This window comes from Danio rerio, chromosome 7 (genome assembly GCF_049306965.1).
Source record: "Danio rerio strain Tuebingen ecotype United States chromosome 7, GRCz12tu, whole genome shotgun sequence".
NCBI classification, from domain to species: Eukaryota; Metazoa; Chordata; class Actinopteri; order Cypriniformes; family Danionidae; genus Danio; species Danio rerio.
In genome coordinates, this window is record NC_133182.1 from 73,406,713 (window position 1) to 73,428,297 (window position 21,585).

At 38.0% G+C, this 21,585-nt stretch overlaps 1 protein-coding gene across 29 annotated transcripts in view; it reads right to left on the reverse strand.

Moving 5' to 3' along the window:
- The window catches only part of pmfbp1 (polyamine modulated factor 1 binding protein 1), a 327,880-nt gene that overhangs the window by 147,303 nt on the left and 158,992 nt on the right, over window positions 1-21,585 (reverse strand). For 18 of the 29 annotated variants that reach the window (XR_012382835.1, XR_012382833.1, XR_012382832.1 and 15 more), the window contains one exon: window positions 3,324-3,398. Coding sequence is in view for 15 of the 29 variants with exons in the window: in XM_073907540.1 (XP_073763641.1) it covers window positions 3,324-3,398 (75 nt within the window). In the remaining 14 variants the exon portion in view is untranslated. Of the gene's footprint in view, window positions 1-3,323; window positions 3,399-15,175; window positions 16,218-16,917; window positions 17,104-21,585 lie in introns of those variants that run through there. The other 11 variants (XM_073907552.1, XM_073907550.1, XM_073907543.1 and 8 more) reach the window with 7 other exon arrangements.

A 21,585-nucleotide genomic window follows, 5' to 3' on the forward strand; every position in this document is an offset into this window, starting at 1 on the left:
ACTTTTTCATTTTGTGGCTAATTCGTATGAATTCGTACGATCTAATTCGTACAATTTAGTACGATTTGCTCATCCCCCACTGACGGTTGGGGTTAGGGGTGGGGTTAGGTGCCACGCTTCCTTTTTAAAATCTTACCATTTCGTACAACTGAACTAATTCGTACGAATTAGCCACTAAACTGGCAAAACGTAAAATACTTACGTTTTCTCGTGAGATCAGGCTGGATATACAGCCAGGTACACAGCGTCAATACTTCAATACTTGTAATAGTCAATACCTCCGGGTTTCCTCCCACAGCAGCCTTGATTTTGATTTTAAAATGGCAGCCGCATGAAATCAGTCTATTGCCATAGTATGCTACTGCGACATAGCGCATATGAGATAAATGATGTCAGTATGTAATAACCGGTTATGATCTATTACTCAATTTATACAGAACTGACCCATCTACATCACTGTGCATTGAAGAAACAATTAACTTTAACAACCAAATATATTACAACCTGTCTTTGTGATGACAACTTGATATGACCAAGACAACATTATGTGTCATAAACATGACTGTTGCCATGAGGCCAATATAATTGTGCCACGAATATTTCTGATCGCTTTTTTGTTAATGGAACTGTCATGTCATTTCTCAGTAAAAATGTCAATACCTCCTTTAAATAATAAGCAATGGCATCATTAATATTTAATGACTCATGATTACATTTTAAAGACAATTTCAACTTGTACCACTGTAGTTGCGGTCAATAAAAAGCATTTATGATGCTGTTATAAAATTAATGACACAATAATTATAATAATGGTCTCATGACAATCATGTTTATGACAGATTTATGACAAGTTATGTTGTTTTGATAATGTCAAGTTGCCACGACAAATACAAAGAGAGGTTGTGATCTGTTTGTTTACGTTAAGTAATCTTAAACAATGTCACCTTAGCATTTAAAATAGCATAACTGAGTGAATGACACTTAATGACATTTGTCATAAGAATACATAAAATCCCATGATATGATATATGTCATGACAGACTTATGAACAGCCCTTCAAGTACAGCAAAGTGTCACCTGAGCATGAATGTGTTTGCGATGATTCAGATTATGTCTCATTTTGCCTACTTATATTGCTCTAAAAATATGAGCTCTTTTTTTTTAAATAAAAAGTAGACACTATTGTAATTGTTGGCAAGTTTTGGGACATACTACATCTTAGTCATAATTGCATCTTTACCAGACCATAACTATATTCGTTCTGTCATTATAAAGTAGACTGCCAATCATTATCACATTAAACATCCTCGCATTCACACATTTCAGTTCATTTAAGCAATAATCATTCCTAGCGGAGGGAAAACTGTCAGGTTGATGTGCTACTCGAGTCTTTCATGCAAAGAATCTCAAGCATTTGCATAAAGAGCTTTTTAAAAGTTAATGGTTAAAGACATGTTTTTCATAAGTGCGAACACTGTTGCAGGTTATATAAGTATCGATTATGAATTATTGTAATCATTTGATCTAAATCACTCTACTTTATGCTCTTGCACTTTTTTAAGCATGTTTTTTTTTTGGACTTGTGAACTGAATGCACCATAAAAGCACAGTGTGTTGAATAATAGCCATTACAGTTTGCATGGACCAGCACTTTGGGTTTCCACACAAACAATCGACATAGGCTCTGAGCACTCTTAAGATAGTCTTTTCAACATGTGGGTTATAAAACAAAAGTTCCTTCCAAGTCATTTTGAATACTTCGAACTGATGGGCTGTGAATTGGGATGCAGCATGAATAGATATGGTATTAAGTCCTGCATGGATATCATGACTTTGCTAATAATGATTTGAATGGCTCTGATATACTTCAAGTAAAATCTTGGGTATTTTTTAAAGGGGAGGAGCTACAATATACCCCACCCTGTCTTCATTTTTTAGTAGAAATGACCTCACAGATCAAACAAAAAGGCACACTTCAAAGCACTTTTAAAACTTTAAATATTAAACTAGCAATGTTTATTTTAGCAGGTTAACACTGGGAGCTGGCGGTTCATTCCGCAGTGGCGATCCTGAAATAGAGACTAAGGGCTCTATTTTGACGGTCCATGCGCAGAGCGCAAAACGCAGGGCGCAAACGCTTTCAGGAAGTGTCCGAATGCATTTTTGCTAATTTAAGGACGGGAAAATCCGATTTGCGCCATGGCGCATGGTCTAAAAGGGTTGAGTTTATTTTCTTAATGAGTTATAGGTGTGTTTTGAGAATAAACCAATTAGAGCCTCATCTCCCATTCCCTTTAAGAGCCAGCTGCGACGCGCCATAAGCGCATTTTGACGTAAAGTAAGTTCACTTTCACTTTTGCTCTCGTGGATAGGGAAACCTTTACGCACAGACATCAATTAGCCTATAAATAATTAATTTCATTTGTTAAGCGCAAAGATTTGTTTCAAAACTATTTCTAAATTCAGTTCTAATTTCCAGCAAACGAATAAATGAACAATAATAACCAAGTGTGGTTAAAATACTGAGTTATTTCCAAATACACCTGCCATGCCCCATATGGTCTAAAATTTGACAGGTGGACAAATCTAAGCTTGTTTTTAATAAAACAAATATAAATATGGATATAATAAATAATACTGCTAATAATAATAACATTATACAAAAGCAAATTGAATGAACTGAAAAAGCCTCCCGAGATGAAGAAAGTAAGGCAGTGGTTTTTAAATCTTCATGCAGGCTAGAAATGAATATGTTTTGTAATATTTTAATCATTTATATTTATATCCTGTATATATCATTATATATATATATATATATATATATATATATATATATATATATATATATATATATATATATATATATATATATATATATATATATCCTTAAGATATTATATTTTTCTCACGTGTAAAGATATTTGCGTATTGCTCTGCATCTTGTTTGTAGTGTGTAAGCCAGGCGCACTTTGCGCCAGACAATAGACCGACTTTGTTCTGGTCTAAAGATCAGACTATTTACAGTTTCTCAAAATAGCAACGCGCCAAAACACACCTGCTTTTTTAGACCAGAACACACATGGGCGCACATTTGAGCACAAATGCATTTGCTATTTAAACAGTGTGGCGCAACACCTCAAAATGATCCTTGCGCCGAGCTAAAAGTAGCAAAAGACTATTGCGCCGCGCCTTGCGCCACATTCAATGGGTGTATGATAGGGCCCCAAGCCAAAGGAAAATGAATGAATGAATGAATGGATACTGGGAGTTGTGGGACAGACTGAAAAGTCAAACCAAGAGTGCACGATAGTAAAGACAAGTACCTGCGGATTGACTGAACTTTGCTGACATGATTTCAGCCTGGACACTTCCTCTTCCAGCCGCTGTATCTGCTCATCCTGTGAACACACACACACACACACACACATGCGCACACATGAGCAGAGATCATGAAATTCACATCACAAATGTTTACTGTCAAACGCAGACGTGTTTTGAGAAGGAGACAATAACCAGAGCAAAGATGGAAGCTCAGAACAAACAGAGCAGTGAGAAAATGGCTGCACTGTTCTGTCATAATGAGAAGCGGAGGTGTGTGCGTGTGTGTGTGTGTGTGTCGGGTTCCCCTGCTCTGCTCTCATCACATCTGCTGTCAGTAATCTGTTCCTGAGCCAGCAGTGCTGGGATTAAGTGCAGACTGCAGATAAAGGATGTATGCGTCATTAAAACACACAAGACAGACACGTACACACACTCACAGAGCCACCGGTGAGTAATAATGCAGCCACAGTTTCAATCACCAAAGCAGATTCATTTCTAGGTGAAAACTGTGACCGTTCAGAGTGTGGTGAAGTATGATCTGTGGACAGAGGAGCTTGTTTTAACCTCATGGGTGAAGATCCTTCAAAAAGCTATAGCGTCCAGATGTGCACTCAAGAATGAATGATTTTTAAAAGAGAGAAATTAAAATGTTATTATGTGGCTGTAATGTAGTTCCAGATCCTTAACATACATGGTGAATGTTTTTTGCAGTTTTTGTTTTCGCAAATCCGCTGTGTACACTTTTTCAGATCTCAAATTTCTCTCTCGTGTGCCATTCACTCCTGCTGTTCTTGTGTAAATCCACCAGAGGCCGCTGTTGACTGACTGACTGATTGACTGACTGACAGACTAACCCACCCTCCTTCTTCCCTAAACCCAACCAATGGGGTATATGCCGAAGCATGCTAATAGGACTTTTAATTTGACAGTAAACTGGGTTAAGCGCTTCCAGCGAATTGAATGCCAATGCAAAATCCGGTGCGTTTAAGGTCTGTTTTCTTTAAAAATCAGCGATCTCCACTGGCTGAGTGATATCCGATTTAAAGTGGGTCTCAGATTGTACAAGAAGCACTGCATTAAATTACATTTCCCCTGCCATATCTTTATAATATGACCATTTATTTTACCCCAGTATATTCAATGGAGCTTCTGCACTAGCCTGCCGATTCTGACGGGCGCGTGCGAGTAAACAGCTTTTTGTCTCGTTTTACGCTTGAGCAACCAAATAAATGCTAAAGTTTATTTACCTGAATGTATTTTAATGACATTACAACATCGATGCTGTATAAGGAACCGTATAAAATGGAAAAAAGTTCACAATAACAGATCACCGGAGATGTATCAGCATGGGAACAGCACTAGCTCGGCATATACCCTATAGTGTTTTCGAAAGCAACGATTAACCAGCGCTCATATAGTATAGAACAAATTAATATGTATACTCTTTTTTTTTTCATGTTTCATATTTTAACAATGACACGTTACGTCATACATAATTGAACTGATATACTAATTCTGACATAAACCATTCACTATGACTTTTGCATCAATAACCTCCTTTTTAGCTGCTTATTAATAATTAGTCATTAGTTAATGTTAATTAGCTATTATTAGTTAATTAGTTATTTTAGGGATTGGTTATGCCCTGTCTTTGACAGCTCGCGACTTCACCAGAGACTTTCTGAGTACATTCACATAAGACACCAATACTCTGATTTTAATATGATTAAGATTATACTCTTATTAAAATTCTACCGTGTAGCCTAAGCAGTGATTTTATTACCTTAAAGGAACACAGAGTCATGAAATGCGGAAGATTTTCTTTCTGTTCGCCATGCGGTATCAACTTACAACAGAAGTCGAAAGTTAAAAATGAAACACCCGAAATTGCATGAAACTTTGGAGAGCCTGGTGATGCGACTAATTGTTTATACTGAAACTTGCCTTCAAAAAGTGCTTCCTTGGTCTTATCCATATTCTTGCATGTTAAACACACGTCCACCACAACAGGAAGTAAAAAAAACCTGCAACTGCGTTAATTGCATAATTTTTTTTTTACGCGTTAATTATTTCAAGAGTTCACACTTAGCTGATGATTGATAATAAAGCTAGTTTGGCGTGCTGTCACGGGAGAGAGCCCTGAGCTTATAAGATCCTCGAGCCCTGGGCTCCCTCCCGTTGCAAAGCGAGAGGGGAGTTTGAGCTCAGGTAGATCTCGATGACTCCCTCTCTTGCTTGTTGTAGCTAAGTGTCAGATATGGATGCTGAAAGGTGTACTCAGAGTTTAGCTAAAGTATTTGAATTAATTGTTTAGAGTGCTTGTTTTTGAACTGTGGGAGGAAACCTGAAGACCCTGGGAAAACCCACGCGACCACGGGGAAAATGAGCAAACTCCGCACAGAAATGCCGTCTGGTTTGGAAAGGAATTAAACCAGGGGCATTCTTGCTGTGAGGCAACAGCGCTAATCGCTGGCCACCGTGACGCCCGTTTGAAAGGAGGGAAAGTAGGGTTGGGTGGGGGGTTTCTTCAAGACGAAGATATTGAGATGAGAAAAGTCTGGCTATTTATAGTGAGTTAAGAATCGTCTGATAGGATAATCAGTCATCAGCTAAAGTTGAAACAGCTGTGAACAATCATAAGCACGTGATCCTCTCGAAATTTGTTTATAAATAAACTTCACTTAAAATTAATCGCATGCGTTAACGCACTAACTTTGACAGCGCTAGTTATAATCTATGAAGACGTTCTGAACGGGGTGTAGTGACAACTTCTTTAGAGAAAAAAAAAGCACAATTTGTTGTGCGAATGATTTTGTTTTCAGTGGCGGTTCTAGCTTAAATGGCACCCTGGCCGAACCACCCCATACACCCACGCCGCCTCTATTGTTAAATTTATTTTTTCAATAAATATAACAATTGATTAATATTTATTTATATTATAAACAATTATTATTCAAAATAAATAAAACAATGGAAAACAACTGGAGTGATATGCTAATTTCACTTAAGACAGGCGTGACCAACCCTGTTCCTGGCGATCAACCTTCCTGCCGATTTGCAACCCATATGCCTGTAATTATCAAGTGCTGTTCAGGTCCTAATTAATTGGTTCAGGTGTGTTTGATCAGGGTTGGAGCTGAACTTTGCAGGAAGGTCGATCTCCAGTAACAGGGTTGAGCAGCACTGACTTAAGAAATCTTTTTCATGTATATTAATTATGACAGTTCTATAGAATACATATATATATAGAATTATCTGTTGTCTTAGACCCGACTCATGCCTGAGAATTAGTTATGAAGTCCTACCTCCCTGACTCTTCATCCTTACTTTCTGCTTTATAGCCATACTTAGTGAAAGTATCATCAACATTATATTACATAAACTTTTCTTTTGTCGGCTTGCAAAACTCACTATGTGCCAACACCTCTACATAAAAGGCTTTTACTCTGATTTCATCATGCATGGGCAGCTTGTATTTTATCGGTGTACATGCAAAGAACCAGGATTTACACAGGAGCGTGTGAGGCGTAAAAGGTTTTCTGTGAGCATGCGTCACTGTGCTCTAACCAGTGTTGTTTCGCTTGCACATAGAATAACAGATGTGTGTAAAAGATGCCAAATGTGAACGTACCCTAAAGTCTTTATTCTGGGATTGCCACTCTAAATTAATAGACTTGCAAAAATTAAATCGTATCTCAATGCGTTTACAAGGGGACGCTTTTATTTTTGCACCTTCTCCCTGTGCCACCCCCAGCAAGATGCCGCCCTGGGCGATCGCCCATATTGCTCATGCCTAAATCCGCCACTGATTGTTTTACACCAACACGCAAATCCAATATTAGTTTTGTTAAAAACATGCACACGTTTTCCATATTAATTAAAATATGGGTAAACGATACATTTAAGACATATATATGTTTGCTTTACAAATATTATTGGGAATATTCTCTAAGCTAAAATAAATCATATAAATTGCTTATGGTTGTAGACATAATTTACAGTAGGCTATTTATTATAAAATGAAGAAATTATTATTATTATTATTATTATTATTATTATTTTTAGGTAGGATATTGCTTATTTATTTATTTTTATTTTTTTGAAAAGTCTACGTTTACAATTTGACATATATAAACCACTGCAGAAATGTTATAACCAACAGGCTCATATCATATATTGTAGAGATACATTTCTTAATAAATAATCTAGGCCTGCTATAAAATAGAATTATTAACGTATGCTAAATATTTTCACAAGCAAGACGTAACGTAAATTCCACTTTCAAATAATAGGTCACCTATAGTTTTCGACATGAGTTAGGGCTGTGTTCCAGATGGCACAAATGTTTTCAAATTGCACTACAAAGGGAGCGCAAAACTGAACTGTAAAAATACTTTAAAAAACAAATTACACCTAAGAGCGATAACTTTAATGTTTTTTTTTTTATCATTTAATGCACTTTTAATGTTGGAATGTTCTAAATGAATAGGGCATAGGGGGGATAAGAATAGAACACAAATTAGAAATTGTGCACCTAACTACAGCTCTATAGATGTAGTTGTACGCGTACCAGTTTGCGAATGTTCGTTGGAATGATGGATGTGGGAAACACCAAGTAAACAAACTAGTTTTGTAACGACGCAACTTGCGACCTTGGTTAGCTAACGATGGTTTTTGTAAAAGCACCCCTGGTAAGCAGAAGAAAGAAAGAAATTCATTTGTTTTATGGAAAAAAGTTGAAGGTGTGAAGACTTTCATTTATTCATTTTCCACAGCGGAATGAACCGCCAACTTATCTAGCATATGTTTTACACAGCATATGCAATCTCACCCTGATTTTGGTCACCCTGATTTTTGGCTTGCGCATGTCTTTGGACTGTGGGGGAAACCAGGGCACCCGGATGAAGCCTATGCCAACACGGGGAGAACATGCAAACTCCACACAGAGATGCCAACTGACCCAGCTGGGGCTGGACCTAGCAACCTTCTTGTTGTGAGGCGATCATGCTACTCACTGCGCCACTATGTCGCCCCGGTCCCAACACAAAACCTTGCTATACTTCAACATGTAATCTCACCCTGATTTTGGAATTGCATGTCTTCTCTTGGCATCGTCTCAAGCATAAGACAGCCCATTCTCCTAGCATTTCTTCCCTAGCTTCTCCAGCTTTTCTTCACTTTTTTTGTGGCTGAAATGAGCTCTGCAGTGACTCTGTCCACCTACAGGGCGGCACCAGGCTTGAGAAACATAATGCAATAGAAGCTTCTTTCTGAGGGCGCGCGCACAGACAAACTCATTCAGTCTGACCCTTGGTGGAGGTGACCTTCTTGCAATCAGCCCTGTGGAGCACTTATTTCCCAGCTATAATCAGACTCGCTCACTAAGGCCTGACCTTTTCTCAGCAGCCCCTCAGCCATGGCTATGTATAACTCCAATATAAAATCCAGACCCCTAGAGAGAGACATCTGCTAGAGCTCAGATCCACGGCCATACAGGTTAATGAGGGAGAGAGACCGCAAGCACATACACAACAGCACCGCACAAATAAGCTAGAAAGATTTAAGATCATATGAAAGGTACAAGATATGTAAGTTGCACCCAATTTCTAGTGGCAAAAGGGTTACACTTCTAATTTTAAGTTACGATTAAGTTAAAATGATCGAAGAAGTTCACTAGAATCTTGGTCCTAAGTTATTTGGTAGTCATGCATGAACAGCTGGAGAGTTCATTCAAAGACCGTAATGAAGGTTTCGGATTTATACCTTTTAATCCATCTCAGCATGAATCAACGTTTATCCTTTCCTCATCATCATGTTTCTCAGTATTTTTATTAAATATGATTATTTGAATGAGTATTTAACTTTGAATTGATTTTAACTAATGAATAACTTAACACAAATTGCTTAATATAAGAATGTTCAGCGCATTTGCCTATCACTTTAACTAAGTCAGAGGTCACTGAGACCTTGAGTGGAACTGAGGGCTGAGGACTGGAAGCAACTGTTTCTATTGTTAATAGAATACTATCTAAAATGTCTTAAGTGAATTTGCTATTTTTACTGTTATTCTTTTATTAACCTGCAGCCTTGTGCACCAGTGCATGCCTCCCACCACTGCTACGAGTGTGATATTGCGCATATATATATATATATATATATATATATATATATATATATATATATATATATATATATATATATATATATATACATATATATATATATATATATATATATATATATATACAGGGCTTTACATTAACACCCGCTAACCCGCCACATGCGGGTAGATTTCGGCGGTGGCGGGTAAGACAGACACTCCCCACTAGCCACTTTGGCTGGTGGGAAATAATTTTCCCAGATAATTCTTAAAAGCAGGGTTCGACAATATGGATGGTCCAATATGCATGCACAGGCGATCGAGAAGCAACACGACTGACAAAAATAATTGCGTTCGCAACTTCGCGCGAGCAAAGCAGGTGAATAACGGATGAGAGGATAATCACTCGCGCTAACAGCTGAGGTGATACGCGCGACTGTTTATAACGCGTGCACGTTCCCGTTTCCTTTTGTGAAGCAACTGTGTCTAGAAACACAACTGATGCGATCGATTCTCTTTCAAATAGACTGAACAAAAAGGGAGGAGCATGCACCTACAGGCTACAGTCTTGCTGCTTTCCAGAGTTCCAGAGTTGACTTATTGTAAGCAGCGCCAGTTGCTTTCGGTTTAACCATTCTTTGAAAAGATAATTTATGGGTCTATCATTAACCATGCGTGTGTGATCATCCTTTCATTATCACACAGTTATGTTTTTTACCTGCTTTCTTTTGCATTAATATGGTTTAATTATCTTTTTTTTTATACAATAACATTGCTTTAATGGGAGAATAACTCCCCATTTATGTGTAGTTAACTGGTGATCTGGGACCTTTAGCCACGACATATGACTGCGCATATGTTATGTTAAATAAAAAGGATAGTATTCTGCTATATTTTGCATGTTTTCACACTTATTTTCCCAACAATAAAAATGTGGCTAGTGAAAATGGTGAGTGGCTAGTAATGTTGGAAAACTACTAGCCACATTGGCTGGTGGTCAAAAAAGTTAATGTTAAGCCCTGTATATATATATATATATATATATATATATATATATATATATATATATATATATATATATATATATATATATATATATATATATATATATATATATATATATATATATATATATATAGAAAAAAACTAAAGTATTTTTATTTTTTGTGTGCAGCATCAGAAATTAAGTTATTGCATCAGAACATGTACTTTTCGAGGTATGGTCACGAGGAATCCTGCTTCAGAAATACCTCCTCTCCCTCAGTCATCTTTCCATCAAGCAAGTTTCACCAGAGGTGGCAGTAACGCACCAAATACTTTGTTGTCGAACACCGTAAAACAGGAAGAAGAAATTGCCATTCTCGCCATCATATGGATTTACTTTCATTGGCTTGACACCGGCCTCACAGCTCTGTGAATGTTGTTGCCGTCACTATTTGATCCGTGATCGGTAAATGTAGCTTGTGTAGACGCTACTGCGCTACTTCACTAATATAATAGCTTCGCTACTGAAAAGCTACTTGATTCAGAAAGTAGTTACACTACTGAGAATCGTAGTTAAGCTAGTAGCGTCTCTACTAGTAGCGACGCTACTGCCCAAATTGTGTAATCATTATACAAATATCATATAAATAATGCTTCCACAATGATGACACTGGATCCACACCACCAGGTGCCAGCACAATATGTGACTATTGTATTTATCAGCAAATCATGAAGAGGAAAAAAATACTAACAGCACCTTAAATAATAGGGTATATGCACAGCTAGGCTGCGTCCGAAACCACCTACTACTCAGTAGGTACAGCATTTAAACGTACTACTCGGCCGTTAGAAAAGTACGTTCTATACAGTATGAATGTGAAAAGTATGAATGGAATTCGGATGTACTACATCCGCCATTTTGACATAGTCATGTGACGTACCTGCGTCATTTGCGTCGCTTAACTCCCATTTATGAATTCTTTCGCAGGGCATCATGGGATAGCGCAGCGTGCATGGGATGCACACTCCAGAATCTCACCGGAAGTAGTAAGTCATCCGGGTACTTCTCGCATACTGTTTTTCGAACTATATGAATTCGGACATACTACTCGGCTCGCATACGGATTTAAACATACTGTATAGTATGGAAGTATGCGGTTTTGATCGCAGCCATAATGTTTCTTCCCATACCGATAAACTTCCGGTGAAGGGACAATGTGACTTTTTCAATGTTATACGGTTCCTTTTACAGCATTGATGTGGTAATTTAATTAAAATACAATCAGTTAAATAGACTTCAGCATTCATTTAGTTGCCAGGATCAGCAGGCATGTGCAGAAACACCATTGAAAATACTTGAGTAAAAATTTTTAAAGACATGGAGTGGGTAAACGTAATTTAATGCAGTGCTTCTTGCAAAATCTGAGACCCACTTTATATCGTATATCAATCAGGCAGTGAAGATTGTTTATTTTGAAAGAAAGAAGACCCTAAATGTAATGATTTTGTAACTGCATACAGCTCACCGGAAGCGCTTGACCCAGGTTACTGCAATATTAAAAGTCCTTCTGCATATACCTTATTACATCTGTTTAAAAAACATTCTCAAGCCTTTGGAACTGATAACTTGCACAGAAACTTCAGACAGAGAGCACAAAGCAGTGATGATGGCCAACTTGATAAAAAACAAACCACAGCCAGAGAGTAAAAAGGTCATGAACTTCACTGTGAGACTGTTGGTAAACAATGGCACTGCGAGATTGTTCTCTCAGCAATCAGCATAAAGCTCCCCCAACAAGTCTGCCATGACGCCTAGCGACAGGTGACACAGCCACTGGTGACGGACAGCACTGGCCTGAGCTCTGATTGGTCAACAGTGCCATGCTGGAGGGGAGGGCTCTGAGTCTCACTGCAGCAAACATGAGCTTACAGCTATGTGTCTAATACACTGCTAAACTGCTTGCTTAATTTGAGATATTTCAATTATGTATTTTACACTTTAAAACCTAAAAAACAGAAGAAAAATCCCTTTTATCTAAATGTGAGTACATAAAGACCTCTTTCGTCTTACTGTATTATCAAAATGCCTCAGAGTTCTGATTTACAAGGATAGATTAGCTTACAGCTATGTGATACAACAAACTGCTTGCTTAATTTGGTGCATTTCAATATTGTGTTACACTTAAAAGCCCCAATAAACAGATAAAAAATCACTCCTATCCAAAATGGGAGCAAACACAGACCTTCTCCGTCTTATTATATGTCCAAAATGCCTCAGAGCTCTGATTTACAAGGATAAATTAGCTTACAGCTATGTCACTAACAAACTGCTTGCTTAATATGATGCAGTTTGATTATATATGTTGCACTTTAAAGCTAAAGAAGAGGAGGAAAATCCCTCATATCCAAATGAGAGTCCACACAGATCTTCTCCATGTTACTGTATTTCCAGGATAAATTAGCTTATGTGCCAAATAAAACAAATAGTTTGCTTAATGTAATACAATTCAATTATGTACGTTACACTTTAAAGCCTTAAAAACAGATTGGAAATTACTAATATTCAATTGTCAATAAATACAGACCTGCTCTGTCTTACTGTATTTCCAAAATGCCTCAGAGCTCTGATTTGCAAGGATAAATTAGCTTATGTGCCTAATAAAACAAACTATTTTCTTAATTTGGTGCATTTTAATATGCATGTTACACTTTAAAGCCTAAAACAGAAGGAAAATCCCTCAAATCCAAATGTGAGTACACACAGATCTTCCCATTCGTTCTGTTCTCATTCCAAAATACCTCATGCTGCATTCACACCAGGCACGGAAGAAGCATGAAGTGCAAGTGATTTACATCTTAAGTCAATGCAAAGATGTGAATAAACATCATGTGGCGCGATACGCGCAAATCACCATAGAATGAAGCGGCACGAGTTATGCATTTTGTGTGATTGATGTGCTTAACGCACTTATTGCATGTTTTGCATAAATTGCTTGAGTTCGAAAATCTGAACTACAACAGACATTTGTGCCGCCTTAACCAATCAGGAGCTTGCTCTTGTGGGGGCGTGATTATGACATATCGCCTACTCCTGCCGACACCGGACAACAGTTCATTAAACTGGGCTTGGCTCAGTCAGAAGCACCGCTGAATGCTTCCATCATCCAGGTACAGTTTCTAAAGGAGTTTATGAACTCATAGAGCTGGGTGCACCTCGGAAAGGATCTAGTGGACTCAGACACGGCTCCAAACGAAACAAAGCTGTTTTTCAGCCTTCATAAAGCACATAAACACAGCTATTTTCTCAATGAAATTCATGTTAGCCATTTAGCAACGAAGCTAAAGTAACCGGGCACAGAGAAGCCCTGCCCATCTCACCAATCGGCGTATGTTGTGAAGTGAATTTGACAGCAAATGAAGCGGATTTGATGCACGAATGAAGCGAGTAAACTCTAAATATTCTATTTTTGCGCGAATATTGTGATTTAGCCACGCTTGGTGTGAACACAGCATCAGCGTTCTGATTTACAATGATAGCTAACAGCTATGTAATAAAACAAAATTCTTTCTTAATTTGATGCATTTTAATTACATATATGGTACACTTTAAAGCCTACAAAAACAGATGGAAAATCTCACATATTCAAATGAGTACATCTAGACCTTCTTCATCTTACTGTATTTCCGAAATGCCTCCGAGTTCTGATTTACAAGGATAGATTAGCTTACAGCTATGTGCCTAATACAACAAACTACTTGCTTAATATTATGCATTTCAATTATTTGTCACACTTTAAAGCCTAAAAAACAGATGGAAAATCACACATATCCAAATGTAAATACATACAGACCTTCTATGCCTTACTGTATTTCCAAAATGCCTCAGAGCTCTGATTTGCAAGGATAAACTCTGCAAAATCTGACTCCACTGGTGAGCTCAAATTCTCACAAGGTCAAATAAGTACACAAACACGCACACGCTACAACACTTTTTAATTTCTCCTGAGGGATTTGTGAGAAATAAAATAAAATAAACACCGTAAACAAACCAGATTCATAAATGGGCATAACTTAGACCTCTATTAAGACTCCTAAGGGTTTAAGAAAGGGTATACATCTGCACTTTCCCTCCTTTTTTCTGGATTCATGTTTCCTGGAAAAAAGTCTGGGATTCTACTCATCTCTACAGGGGAGAGGAAACACCTGTCTCAAAGTAAACTCTCACTTCAGTCGAGCTGTGAGAGTTCAGACAAGGCAGCTGCTCAACACGTCATGTACCTCACTGTCTAAAAGCTTATATAGCTTATATAGCACATAAAGATTTTAGCCCACCAAACGCTGTATATTAAATGTGTCACCATCCTTTGGAAGCTAAAAAATCTGTCCATCTATAGCTCACAAACCATTGTCATTCCCGCAAGCACCACATTGTAAGGCAGAAAAACAACTGAAGCTTCAAGCTAAACAGGGTAGCTTGAAATGGGATCATTTAAATATATATATTTTCAAAGGCTTTTCAAATTCATCCCCGAGTGAACATTTCTTCTTGGTAAACACTGTGTGCAACATCACAAGCCTGTTCTTTGTAATTACACCCATTATTCTTCTTATGTGAAATGATCCTTCTTGGAAGAACAGAAAAATACATAAATTACGGCAAATGGAGTGGTCCGAGATCAAAGCATGTCACAAAGAAGAGCCCTGAACAAAAGCATTAGAGATAAGAGAGAGAGGGCCAGAGTAGCCTGGGCCTGGCCGTCGAGCTTTTACCTGAGCCTGTAGCTCCTGATCTTGCTTCCTTGTTGCAGTCGTGTCGGTTCTGGAGCACCTGCTGGTTTTCTAGCAGCTCTCTCTGCAGATCCCACAGCCTCTGCTCTTGGACATCCAGCTATCCAACCACAATAGAGGGCAGGGCGCAGAGGAAGAGAAAATCAATCCACTACAAAGAGACTCTTTCTCCGCTCGCCTGCTTGCTTAGCAGAACCCGCCATGACTAGAGTTCCGGCAATGTGAAATCTGGCCCTCATCGCTGCCCAAACATCTCCTGTGAGCGGATGCGGGACCCTTCACATACACGCGGACACTCTAGACAGGCTAGGGCAGCACTGCACTGAATGCAGAAACAAAAATCAATGCTTCTTAACCAAATGCGAAATCGCAGCTCATTGTTCGTCAGGAAGAGAACAAGCCATTCTTCTGCAGGCAGATCTTTACGGTTTTTGGTGACATATATAAGATGTATACTATTGCACCATGACAAGCCTTTTTCCAAGTATGTTACTTCCCAAATCATTAAAGCAAGGCCCATCATGTCACATCAAAATAAATAATCACTCAATAACAGTCACCTGGGATGAACGGAGAGGTGGGAATGATGGAGTCGGAAAGAGAGAGGAGGAGGAGGAGGAGGTTTGGCTAACCTCTGGTTCCGGTCCAGTCCGACATCATTAGGCATCCCTGCATTTCAAATCACAGCGAGATGACATCCTCATATCCAAAATGGAGGCCCGGAGACTCCCCGCTGACGATCAATTAATGAGCCGCACTCATTAGAGGCCCGAGGGTAATCCACAAATTCGCCTAAGTCACCTAAATCAAACAGTCGGATCTTGCTTTACCCATTGATTGCGGTCTGGTGACAAGCATTTCAAACCATGCCTTGCGTTTCCATCCATCTGTGCAACAGCGAACAGTCAAATTCCGACCACCGATTGTGGACTAAAACGATGAGGGAAGAATGAGAATCGTTTCCCTTTAATCCTAAAAACCCAGCTCATCCTTATGCTCTGCTTTTCGGTGTGTGATGCAAGCCGATAACCCTGCTCTTTCTTTGCCTTACAATTGCGCTCTCTCTCCATTCTCCCCTCCTAAACTGATCAATACTTCATTTAAATCATGACATTAGCACACTACAACTGAAAAAAAAAAGCTGTAAGGACTAGCAAAACGCTTCTTGTGGCAAATGGAGGATTGGAATTGCATCACACCTTCGATTAGTGACCATAATTGTTTGTTTATATGTAAAAACAACGGTTAAAATGCATGTGACTCTCAGGACCGACATCATTGTTTTGATCGGAGCTCCCTAGACTAGCTGATCAATATCGCATTTGAATCCAGAGAGAAGGGCAGGGTAGCTTTAGCTCTCAGTGTTAAATGAAATGCAAATAGCGCTTCTGTAATCAACGCGTATTTCAGACATTATCGTCTCACTGAAACGAACCTAAATTAAATTTCCATATACAAATAATGTGTAGCCGAACGCATTGACGGATGCGCCCTCATGCATTTGTTTATTCATGCAGGATGCCATGAGAATAATTTGGGCGCTATGCAAACACTCCACACTTAAGACTTGAAGGGACGGTAATCATCGACGCGGGTGGGGGTGTGGGAGGAGAAAGACGAAGGGGAAAAAAAAAGGTAATTTCCTGTCGCGGATCTGCATAACGCGCGCGAGAGAGCAAGAGCGAGTCTTATCTGCCTAATGGTCATTAGCGGAGCTTATTTACCTGAACGCTCCTGGGCCTGATGAGAAAGGAGCAGGTCTTGCTGGAGCTTTTGGATGCTCGCGTCCCGACGTGACAACTGCGGTTCGGGTTTCCCATCCCAAACGTGGCGGCAAGGAAGGAACGGAGGGCGTGAGGTGTTTTTGAGAGTAAAGAGAGGGAGGTGGAGAGAGAGAGAGAGTGAAGAGAAGAGTGAATCACTCCAGGAAAATGCACTTACATAAAGCCGGGTGCCAATGTCAACCAATGAGCAATTAGGCAGACAGGACCAAAGTTATTGATCGGGGTTTGGGGCTCTTTTTTTCCCAGGCTAACTAAGCAGAGTATGTGTGATGGCTGCAGAAGCAGAGAAGGAGGGGTAGAGATCGGATGGGCGACTCTGTCTTGCTCTCTCTGGGCCTATAGTGCCAAAAGAGGGGCTGGTCATTTAACCTTCTATTGATCTTCCTCCTAAATAGCCCCCTCCCTAAACACAAATGTGCATTCAATGTATGAACTTAATGTAGACCGCAATGCTGTCAATATCTTACACAGTCTGATGTGTCTGCAAGACCGCTCCAGAAAGCATACCATGTTACAACAAGGTTCTTGGGATAAGAGGACATCCCTGGCTACCAACTGGGATTATGGACATCATACTGTGAAGTGTTACACATAGTTTGAGAATAGACACCCTGTTTAATTTGAGATTAAAGTAAACTAGATTGCATGTAAAAAAAAAAGGGTGTAGAGCCACTATGGGAGCCACTATAGGGTTTAGTTCCAACATATATATATATATATATATATATATATATATATATATATATATATATATATATATATATATATATATAAATAAGTATTTACTGTAGTAAAGGCTAAAGTATTCATTCATTCAAATTCTTGTCGGCTTAGTCCCTTTATTAATCCGGGTTCGCCACAGCGGAATGAACCGCTAACTTATCCAGCAAGTTTTTACGCAGCGGATGCCCTTCCAGCCGCAACTCATCTCTGGGAAACATCCACATATATTTAAAATTTAATGAAATATCTCTGGAAGCCCTGCTGCCAGTTTTTCACAATTGTTTTACTTTCTTTTTTTTTTTTAAACATTTTTGTGTATAGTTATTCTGACCTTTACTTTAAATGACTTAAATATAGAATATAGGTTGTCAAAAATGAAACAGACAAAACCATGTCATTGGAATAAAATTGATCTAAAGACGTAAAATTACAATTTATTTATTTTATAACTAATTTATTTATTTATTTATTTTTTATAACTAAATATATCTGACAAGATTTCATTAAAATATGATGTTACACTGTCAGAAATAAAGGTACACAAGCTGTCACTGGGGTGGTACCTTTACAAAAGGTACACATAAAGAGTATCTACATGAAGAGTTTATATTAATAACTTAAGGGTACATATTAGTCTCTTAAAAGTAAAAAAGTGGTAATTCTTTTAGGTACTGACACTTCTGAGGTACCAATATGGACCCTTTAAGTACAAATGTATACTTTTTGAAAATATACCACCCCACTGACAGCTCATGTACCTTTATTTCTGAGAGTGTAGATTGAAAGACAGATATGTTCTGATTGTTTTTGATAATGTTTTTATTGTAAATTAGTTATTTCTATTTTTTTCTCACAAATAAATTACACATGAATAAAGAACCTGCATAATTATATATATAAATGTATATATAAATATAAATTATATATATATTTTATATATATAAAATCATATATATATAAATGTTCTGATTGTTTTTGATAATGTTTTTATTGTAAATTAGTTATTTCTATTTTTTTCTCACAAATAAATTACACATGAATAAAGAACACATGGTAGAAGGAAAATATGTAGTTTAATTGTTTTAATACTTAAAACCCTTCTTTGACCCACATATCGTCTACAAATAGATACATATCAAAATATCCAATAGTAAAGTCAATGAATTCAACTTGTGAACTCATCAAACATTTCCCAAATTCATGCCGAACAAAAAGTCTCTTAGCAGCTGCTCACTTTCAACATTTCTTTCATCTTTTATTTCTCCAAAGGAGTTTTAGGAGAAACATCAGAGACCGAGTTGATTAGAAAAACACTAAAAAAGAGACTCTAAACTATAAACACAGCAGCTGATACAGAGAGACAAACGAGAAAGAGCTCAATAAGACAGGGAAAAGAATCTCTTCCCCCGGAGTGTGTGTAATTGAAGAACATGTCTTTCATGAGATACACTTTGTTGTGAAGGCAGAAAGTTAAAGAGTTCACAAGTGCTGGTGAGAGGAGACGATGACGAAAACCTGATCCTTCCTTCCACGCTCGTATTGACCCTTTCCTCAATAATGTCTCTGGAGAACAGTTAGTTAACACTGATTGCCTACCAAGCTGCTCACAATGACAAGCGTGGCCTCAGCCAAGTCTGCTTCAACACAATCAATTATTTCCTCGCTACCCATGACCAAGAACATCCTCACGGCACACAAACTGCACCAGAGAAACACTCCATTAGGAAGGTGATGAAAGGACATTAGGCAGACCCTTCAGGATTTCACCATTCAGTAAAACAAGCGATAAGTTGACTCTACTTAAAAAAAAAGAGAGCAAACTTGTTGCTATATAACTATTAAGTAAACAAACATTGTGCAAACTTATAAAAGGTTAGTCAATGGATTTACTGATTTTTTAAAGTAAAATCAACTTGCTGTTCATTGCAACAAGTTAATTTGAGGACTTTGTTCATGCTTTTATCAACACCAGGATGGATTACCGTATAGACTCCTCACTAGCCTTCCCAAAAAGACAGTCAGACAGTTGCAGCTCATCCAGAACACTGCAGCCAGGATTCTTACCAGAACCAGAAAATCAAAGCACATCACACCTGTCCTCAGGTTTTACACTGGCTCCCGGTTACATTCAGAACAGATTTTGGTCCCACTTATATTAAGTGGCCTTAACTACTATGTACTTACACAGGAACTATTAGTTTGTTACAATGTACTTATTGTGTAAATACATGCATTTATTGTGTACGTATGCTTGATTAAATGCATGTAATTACATCTGTAATTAACTTTTGTTATTACATTTGTAAATACACTGTTGACCATCCCTTACACTTTAACCCACCCATAAACCTACCCATACCAACAAACCTGTCCATAACCCAACCCCTATCCCAATTCAAAAGCACCACAAGTGTTCTCAAATACATTATAAACACAGTACATTGTATTTATTTTTATGTAAGTACATAGTAGTTAGGGACGCTTAATATAAAGTGGGACCCAGATTTTAAAGTGTTACTACTTCTCTGTAGATCACTAGATATGCTCACCGAAAACAAACCTAACAGGTCATTGAGATCATTAGGATCAAGTAAATTAGAAAGTCCAGGAGTTCAGTCAAAGCAAAGCAGGCTGAATCGGTCTTCAGCTACTACTCCCCCCTCAGCTTCCAGAAATGATCAGATGTGCTCCAACATTAGGCATATTCAAATCAAGACTTAAAACACATCTGTTTAGCTGCGGCTTTACTGAATGAGCACTGTGCTGCGTCCGACAGATCACACTATTGTTTTCACAATAAAGACACCTGTTTTACAATAAAGAACAATAAAGACAATACATAAAGAACACCTTTCACAACAAAGAAACCTGTTTTAACACATTTTTATCTGTTTTTAATCAGGTTTATTCTTTGTATTTTATGTTACTTGTGTTCTTGCTTATGTAAAGCACTTTGAATTGCCATTGTGTATGAAATGTGCTATATAAATAAACTTGCCTTGCCTTGTCTTGCTTTTAAGGCAATAGGTTTACACGCTTTTAAAGTATGTAACTAACAATTTTTTACAGTGTAAATTTAACAAGAAATCAAGCAAATGCTACAAAACTGTGTGGTGCCCACAATTTTTTATTTATTTATTTATTTAAGTTGACGAAGATTTTTTGCATATTTTGGGCACTCAGGATATTGTTCATATTTCTGAATAATTTAACATTAAAAAACATTGGATTCACAAATTAAATGTGCTCGATCCTGTGTGTAAACCCTTGAGCTGTCAATATACATTTTTTTTCTTTTCTTTTCTTTTTTTTTTTTTTTTGCTGTGGGATCCGCATCATGCAGTTCAAACCGAGCATCAGACTGGGAAAGAAAGGTGATTTAAGTGACTTTGATCGTGGCATGATTATTGGTGCCAGAATGGAAGGGTCTGAGTATTTCAGAAACTGCTGATCTACTGGGATTTTCATGCACAACCATCTCTAGAGTTTACAGAGAATGGTCCAAAAACAGAAAATATCCAGTGAGTGGCAGTTCTGTGGGGGCAAATGCCTTGTTGATGCCAGAGGTCAGAGGAGAATGGCCAGACTGGTTTGAGCTGATAAAAAGGCAACAGTAACTCAAATAACCACTTGTTACAACCGAGGTCTGCAGAAGAGTATCTCTGAATGCACAACATGTTAAACCTTGAGGCAGATGAGCTACAGCAGCAGAAGACCACACCAGGTGCAACTCCTGTCAGCTAAGAACAGAAAACTGAGGCTACAATTCACACAGACTCACCCTAATTGGACAATAGAAGATCGGAAAAATGTTGCCTGGTCTGATGAGTCTTTATTTGAGCTTTATTTGTGCTTTACGAGCTTTATTTGTGCTTTAAAATTGAA